This window comes from Parus major, chromosome 6 (genome assembly GCF_001522545.3).
Source record: "Parus major isolate Abel chromosome 6, Parus_major1.1, whole genome shotgun sequence".
NCBI classification, from domain to species: domain Eukaryota; kingdom Metazoa; phylum Chordata; class Aves; order Passeriformes; family Paridae; genus Parus; species Parus major.
The window spans coordinates 14875764-14884593 of NC_031775.1; the positions used below are offsets into that span (position 1 = coordinate 14875764).

Genomic DNA, 8830 nt, shown 5'->3' on the forward strand with positions numbered 1-8830 from the left:
CTTAGTCATCAGTAGACTCTAACTTGTAAGGGACTTGCAATCAACCTAAAAGACAAGAAATCTAGCACTAGTGATGGACTACTAGACCAATTCAGAAACTTGATAATTCTTCCTTGGACATGGAAACAGTCTAATATTCACTGAAAGTGACTGCACAACAGCCTAACATTTGGGATTTGTGTTGAGCTCTTACAGCATTCTTTTTCCCCCTCAGAATCCCGGTCCTCTGGTATGCGAGGATATTGATGACAGAAGGGTATTGACAAAGAAAAAAACCTCTTGTACAGCAGGAATAGATGTTTGGGAGTTAAAAATGAAGAACATAGAGCCAAGGACTACAGTCAACAGCAGTTGGTCATTCAATATGAGAGCTCCCTGGACTGACATAGAGACAGAAAAGCAGCTGTAACCTGTCATACCCAGTAGCCATCCCTTAGCCTCAGGATCAGGTTGAAAGTTAGGGACAGAAGTGCCAGACCCACCAGTCAAGTAAATAATTCACATTATTCTTAGTGACAATGTTCTGGGACAATCAGATTAGTCTCTTTTCCTCAGAAAATAAATGAAGGTATGTCCCAATACAGATGGATACACAACAGATGACTGCCTCCCAAATGCTTTTTCTCTTCAACATAGTTTGTACAACAGATCTTCCATGCTTCTGCACCACAATCAATCTTTGAAGAGTACTCTAGTGAAAAACTTCATGTTTACATCAGCTTCTGGAGTTCCCTGCAAAGGCTATTTTTAAATCCTTGGGGATCTGAGACTTACTCATCTCATAAAATGGCACACTCACAGAATTGAAATCAAAAGCTAGCTGGTTTTATTATGCTCCCACACACTGTTTCTGCCCCATGCTCCATGGTTGATCTTCCAGACTCTTAACTTCAGTCTGAAAGTTAATACAGAGGGAAGGGAACATGGATCAAATCTCCAGCCTGTATGGTTTCATATCTGGTTTCCAATAGACAACCAGTTTGCAAGTACCTATAGTATCAGGCTTCTAGGTTGTCATAACATACCCTCAGTTGATTATGAAGAATCTGATCATCACAGCTGTGCTCTAAAAAAACTCCACATTTACTAACAACATCCTGCACCGCAACACTTCAGTAGAATACCCTTCCCTGCCCTCTCCATGTTCTCAGATATGCCACCAGCTAACAAATATGAATTGATTCTATTGCTCCTAAACAGTTAGGATGGAATAAAAAAAGTTATTTTCCCAGCAAGTTTTAATAGATGGGCTCTCATGATGTTTTCCCAAAGTACTTCCCACTGAACCCATGTGAATTGTTCACGTACCGTTCTAAAGTCTTCTTCAAACTTGTAAGCTCCACCTCCCGTGGCACAGAGCGTAGTGTGCAAACTGGAGAAGTTCTTTTCACTACCCATCTGTATGAACCTGTGCATGGCACAGCTGGGAAAGCGGATGAAGTGCAGGTTTCCTTTGCGTCCACACATTGTCAAATTTTTCAGTTCCAGGTGGACATCGCGAATGCCAGTTTTACCATAGGCTGTGTTGGAGGTCAAATATTTCCTAATGCTTTTCAGGTTTTCTACCTCCTCCTGTTCTTCCTCTGCAGTAATGTCCTTAGGTTCAAAGTAGACCAGTTTAACCAACGTTCCACCAATATCCATTCCAAACCATGGGAATGCTAAGAACAAGGGGTTTAGGGAGGAAAAAAGAGAAAGTCACTATAAATATACAAGCTAGACAAATCACTTAAATAATTTGCTGAATGACAATTCAGTGCAGGCACAGTGGCAGTATCTACTCCTGAGAATTTGGGGTCACTTGCATCCAATTTATATGCTTTAAACACATCTCTAGGTTAAGCCTTCATAAAGCCTCAGTTAAGAAAAATAATAAAGAAAAATTTAAAATATTATTGTCTGAAGAAGCAGGTTTTAATAAAATGAAAACATTTTTTCCCAGGAAATCATTTTACTCTTCAGTTACCACCTCTTGACAGAGCACATTTACTGCATTTCTCCCAGTCAGCACCAATGGGTGGGAAATTAAATGAAATTGTGTTTCACCCAACTGGCTCCAATTCTGCTAAGAATTAAGGCAACGAGGAGGAGGAAGAAACAACCAAACAAACAGGAGAACAAGACTTCTCAAGTCATATTCCCACTGTGTAACATTTACAATTGCCTTTCCAAGCTCAGTCAGAATTTCCACGGTCACAAGGCTGTCTCTGAAGTGCAGCAATACAGAGCTCCCATTATGCAGGAGGCCTCCAGACTCCAACCCACCAGAACCAGCAGCTTTGTTGACTGCAGCACTTGTATATAGTAGCCAAAAGTGAGCTGGCTTATGTTTAGTATTTACCACTGACAGACCCATCCCTTGAGTGTAGACTCCCTTTGCTCGTATATGTGTTAGTCTATCACATAATTATATAAAAAATGCCACTATTTGCTTCTCAGCTTGCCACAGCTGGCCTAGGTCCTCCAAAATCTTTGTTTTATTAATAGCAAGAGAAAATAACTATCGAGGAAACCCATAAGAAGACCTGAATAAGCTGGTCTACCTGCTCCACTTATAAATATATACACATATATATATTAAATAGTATGCCAGGTAAGTTTATGAAGCAGTAAGAATTGAGAATACAAAATCTATACACAGGCATTGTAGATGGAGGGAGCTAGCAATGTTTCTTGGAAAAATTAAAAGTACTGAGTATATGATTAACATCTAAGACACACTTCGAAAATAGCAGTCACACAGTCACCTTCCTGCTTTTTAGGGAGAATCAGGCGGACTTGCTAGAAAAATGATTCTACCAACTAGGGCATCTCAACTTGGTGTTGATACAAACTTGAAACCATAAATACCATATGCATAGCTAATTTTTCTGCCAGTGAACCTAAAAATAAACAACTTGGGGCAAACACTTTAATAAGCATAGGAGGTACTTATCACACTGTCCTTCCTCATGTGATCACAGATCACTATTAAGTTACTCAGTTTCAAGCTGAAAGAGGCTTAGTCTTTTTTTCTTATCACAAATGTCTCATCATCATCTGGCTGAATAATTTGTCTAAATGCCCCAATTTTTAATATGCTCCCCCTGCACAAACCAATCCTTAAATGTCAGATATTTAAAACAGTTATTTCACTCCATTGCTGTATGCCAGTAATTGAATCATCAGTTTCTCCTCCCAGACCCCCACGGACAAGGCAGGCATAATGCATACACTCCAATGAAGTTGTGGTTATCTGTTGTAAGGTCTGATTTTATTTTTTTTTTTCCATGCTGTACAAGCTGCATAAAGACAGTGAAATTAAGTCTAATTTGAGGTTTGGGAATATACATAATCCTATGCAGATACATGGGAATTCCCCAAAATGGGAAGAATTCAAAACAAGTGTTTCTAAAACAGGCTTTATTTTAAAGAAGAAAAATATGTTATAGACTAACAGACACTTTTGAAAGTACAAGGTAAATATTTATGTGAAAGCTGTTTGGTCCATACCGCACCACATTCCAATGCGGTGGAGCTCAGGATGACAATCCCATTAGTGATTTACAGAAATCTTTATTAAAGCTACTGATAACTTTAATTACCTGACCCACTGGAACAGTTAAGTCTCCTCCTCAGATGTATACTATATGAAAGCAGGAAGTTCTATTTTAAAAGCAGCACCAGCCTGTAGCTAAGTATAAGCCAATTTCTAATGTTTTTCATTAAGGGCATAAAACCTGCTACACTCTACCTGCACCAACATTTGTTCTAAAGCCATAGTGCAGATTTCACCTTTAAGAGATGCAAGAAGTGTTCCATCCTCCTATCAAACACAAGGCCAGCAATAAAAGTGTTAAAACACTAACAGCTGAGAGTTATTCATAAATGACTGCCAAGACATTTCATTTTATATCTTAACATTTTAAGGAGTTATAACCAAATAACAGAATAAGTACTGCAGAAAACAACTATGAAGTTTCTTCAAGTCTGCATAGTTCTTGGGATAGCTACACATAATGCTCGCATTTATAAAGCGAGCAGAAATACCAGGACACTTTTTTTTTAGTTAATTCTCTCTGTGACTCTAAGTTCCTTTCATTTTGTTGTGAGCCAAATGGACTGCTGCAGAAAGAAAGGAACTTTGCTTTTAGAACACCAGCAGTTTTCTTCAGCACAAATAAAGAGCCCAAGATCAGACAACAAAACCAGGTATTTCAGTCATGCAGAAAAACAACTTAGTTTTCTTCTCAACTTCTAACACCAGCTCTCTGTTGGAATTACTTGCAATAATTCAACAACCATCTTGACTGGTTGACCACTTAGGAAAAAAAACAAGTCTCCAAGTTTCTAACTGAAATTCATATAACTTAGGCACAAGTGCAGTTAGAGTAAAAACACTTCTGTAACACTTCTGTATTCCAGTGATTATTTTAAAATGTATTAATTGTATCTTTTGTTACTATCAGTATGTTCCAAATCAAAATGCACCACTGACCCACCATCAGCTCTTCTCTGCATCTATATATAATTCATCTCAGCTGGTACCTATATACTTCAGCTTTCCTGGGGCCACTGAATGTGGTGCTAATGGCAATATACACACAGACTGAAGGTGCTCCTGGGGTTTGCTGCCTCTGTGAATCCAGAGAGTAAGATGATTCAGAGGCCATCAAAACTAATAGAGCCTGCCCACTACTACAGCCAGGGGGTATGAAAAAAAGGTGTTTGTGTAGATAAGTTTTTCACAGACTTGAGGGAAAATGGGGAGAAAATTGTGGAGGTTTGGGTTTTTATGTTTGGTATGTTTTTTTGGTTTGTGGGTTGTTGTTTGGGTTGGTTTGTTGGGGTTTTTTTTTTGGGGGGGGGGGGGGGGTATGGTGAGCAGTGTTTGAGGTTTCCTGTTGGTTTGTTTAAACTGGAAATCCTGTATTTCATTGATAACTTAAGTGTCCCTGAATTACAAAAAGTCAGGAAAGCAAGGAGGGGAAAATAAAATCCATCCCACCCACATCTCAGGCTGATCTTAGTTACTCAAAATTGTGTGATGTACTATGAGCAGCATGGACACCAGGTATGTTGCAAAAATGTTCCTACAATGTAAAAAAATGCACTTAATTAAAATTGTCTGATAAGGCTTATAAGCTGATATCTCTCTTTTCAGTAGGTATGCAAGATCCCTATTGGATCAATTGAATCTATAACTGTGGCAAAAGCAGACCTATTCTACTGCATTGCTGCACAGCAGTAAGTCAAAAAATAACACTGTAAAATCTAGTTTTAGGTCCTATAGAACTCATACAGAAAGAATGAAGATATATCATATGTTATCAGAAGTCTGGCATAAATCAAAGACTCTACTTACCTTCTTAAAAAATTAATTCTCTTTATGTTAATAAACTGTCCCAACTACTTTGTGATTTGTTATCATGAGATAAAAATCTGTACTAGTCCAAAATTTAACTGCAGAAGCATGTGACAATGCAAACAGAAGGTATCTACAGCATTGCATAAGTAGGTAATCTGATGCTCACCAACAGCTGTGTATCTGGGGCAAAGGTTCACTCACGAGAAATTCCACGATACATTTTACCTAGTTTCTGCATTAACTCTGCAGTATCAGGCTATTCCTACAAGACATTATTATATTCAGATTTCAACACCTTGGATTTTTAAAAATCTTATGCTTAACACACAATATAATGAGGGCATGTGGAAAGTAAATATCAAATCACAACAGTCTCCTCACAGACAAGAGCTCAGGAGAAGCAAGAATGAGAGGGAACTCCTGGGTCATCAAGTAACATTTGCCCCCATTGAAGAAGATAACCAAGATTAATCCTTTTCATATATTTAAACAACCACCACATATGGTAAGATGAATCTTTTTATTCCTCAACATTCAGAAAGAAATTGTGCTTGAATCCTGCTGGAGAGAACATTCTTCTCTGCACCTGAGCCCTGGATTTATTCCTGACCAGCTTGGAGCACTTTATTCTTTTGCCAAAACTGTTTCAGTTTATATATCTCTCTTACAAGACCTGTATTTTCAGGTACATGTACAGTGCCTGTACATTTTCAAGACAGGTACAGTATTTAATTTTTTTTATCAGTAATTTGAATGGTGGTATCAAATACTCTGATATCTTAGTCATAAGTATCTCAGATGAAATATCTTCATTTCGGCTGCTTTTCTTTCTGAACACACTTATGTTGAATTTCTATTACTTCATTTACATTTAATTTGCATTGCTTGATACTTTGATGATCTAGAGACTTCCTGTGTTAATTGGGTCCAGAAGAGGTGAGAAAGCCAAAAGCAGTAAAAGGAAAAAAACCCCAAAACATCAAAACAAGACACATAACATGGCACAGTATTCTTACAGCTTCTGAAAGCTGATTTTTATTTTAAAAAAAATAAAGGGATAATAGTTTACACATATTTTTCAATTAGTTCTTCCCATTTTACAAAGTTATAAATAAATAAAATGGAAGCATTTTTTTCTTTGAACAAAACTAGAATATGCAGCTCAAAAAATTAATTATATCTGCTTAGTAATTAAAGATTCCTCAAACCTTAGAAAGCTAGAGCTAAATGATGCACACATATCAGGTGAAGACTTCCAGTTCATCTTCGGTAACAAGGGCTTATTGAATGTCTTCCTCCTCACCAGAAAAACAAACAGACAAAACCCAGAAGTTACAATCAACCCCAAAGAAAGTTCAAACCCAAAAGCAGAGAGCTTTTTGTTAAACAGGTGTGACCATCCACACAAGTGTAGTTATAATACCACAAACTGACTTCTAAAGAAAAAGAAAACTGACACAAGCCTAGTTAACAACCCTGACAACTCATCCAGTTAAACTAAGGAAGAAGGAAAGCAAAGACAGGATTGCCAATAGAGGCAGTACTAGGTGAGTCCCCTCTCACAGCAGGCTTATCAGAAAAGCATACTGATTTCATGGGAAATCTTCCGAGAGGGGAAAAAGACTTGTGAACATAGAATTCTACCTCACTTTGTCAGAAAGTAAAAACAATCAATAAAATAAGAGTTTAAAGGAATAATTGCTGCAGAAAGATAGGCTTCATTTGTTGAAATATTGGGAAATGCCAATTATCTCATTATCTTCACCACCACACAAAGCAAACCCTGCAATCAATACTGGTCTCCACATGCCATGTGGCAACTGCACTTCATTTTGCAATCTGTCCTTAAGAGAAGAACAAACATCTGCAAAGACCAGGATTAAAAGCACCAAACAAAACAGTAAAAATGGTACTGTGTAGTATTGACTAGAGGATGATGCAGTGAAAAGGTATGCAGTACCAGGACAATTTGAGTAATAATGTAATGAATTTTTTAAAATGGTGACAATATGCTATCCATATTTCCTGTATGACTAATACTAAATTTCAAACTTGTTCTTGTACAAAATAAACTATATATATATGTTAAAAAGCCTATCAGCAAGCATTCATATATTTTAATCAGCAAATAAACTGCCCACAGAATAGTTCTACAAAGCACTTCCCTCGGCTGCTGTTTTCATTAAAGCCTCATTTCACTAAAACTCCACACTTGAAGATTCAGCTGTCATACATATTGGGCAATATAGTCAGTCAGCTGTGCTTAGTACTCTGATGGGCTCCTTTTTCCCTCGAGATGGGATGGAAATTCCAAGGCCCCCACTGTTTCTTAATCAAGTGATTACATGAATCCCTAAAAGTTTTATTTTTTGCTTCAGAATAGTTTTTACTAATATAAAGAGTTTGATATGCAAGTGCTGACTTCTCTTAGTTACAACAAATCAAGTCCAAGTTCTGAAGGTTTTTTTTTTCATTAAGAAAGTGTGAGGGAGGACAAAGACTATAAAAACAGTTTGTGACAGAGAACTACTTGGTCATAGATAATTTAGTTGTCTATCAAATTTAACCTATCTATCAACAGGTACTGTAAGCACTACATGATTCACCAATTCAGATAACACTCTAGGGGAAAGCAGCATGAATGGCTCACCAAAAGCATTGAAAACGTCAGAAAATGCATTGGCTAATACGCAGTCCTGCTAAAGGTGCAGCTCTTCAAGATAGTTTCTAAATATGTTGCTCTGTTTAACCAGAAAAGTTTTTAAAATATTCACTTCAAAACAAAGGAAAAACCCAAAACCTAGAGTAGCCGAATGCACACTACTTCCTACTGAGTAGAAACATCTTTAAGTCTTGGCAGCAGGCAGCTGTGATTCTGACTATCCCCATTACCCTTTTGGAACATGCTGAACATGTAACAAAGAAGCAAACATTTGTGGGTTTATGCAAAGAGCTAGGACAGTAAGAGTAAAAAGAAACACAGTACTTTTTTCCCCTAAATCGTTTTACTTGCAGAGTTTACCACAGAATTATTCAATACCTCCCTACCTACAAGCAAGCAATACTTATTAATACTTATTTACTTATCAATAATCCATAGAGAATTAAGGAAATAGAGAATTAACAAATAGGAAGTTTGACTCTCAGCCTTAAAACCAAACGTGAAATAGACAGCAGCTGACGAACACTTCCTAAATTAGAAGCATATTACAAATTTAAGCTGTTTGCAAATATTTTTCCCCGCCAGTCAGAATAACTTGCTCCGGGTCCCCAGATTCACTTTTTCCTTCATTCTAACAACACTTGGGAAAGGAGCACATACTAAGCCCTTGGAGCCTTCCCACGCTCCAGAGCGCCCCGGCGTTACTCACAGTGTTGCTTGGGCACTATGAGCTTCATGTGTGCGGCGGGGAGGCGGCGAGACGGGCAGAACCCTGGGCGCCGCCCGACGCGCTGCTCGGCAAGGAGCGGCCGCCCGCCGCC

The 8830-nt window shown here is 38.0% G+C and overlaps 1 protein-coding gene across 8 annotated transcripts in view; it reads right to left on the reverse strand.

The window, feature by feature from the left end:
• The window catches only part of PANK1 (pantothenate kinase 1), a 43990-nt gene that overhangs the window by 17480 nt on the left and 17680 nt on the right, over positions 1-8830 (reverse strand). For 5 of the 8 annotated variants that reach the window (XM_033515680.1, XM_015633051.3, XM_015633052.3 and 2 more), the window contains one exon: positions 1309-1661. The exons of 2 other annotated variants lie outside the window; for them this stretch is intronic. In XM_033515680.1, coding sequence (XP_033371571.1) covers positions 1309-1661 — 353 coding nt within the window. Of the gene's footprint in view, positions 1-1308; positions 1662-8718; positions 8825-8830 lie in introns of those variants that run through there. One more of the 8 variants, XM_015633053.3, reaches the window with a different exon arrangement.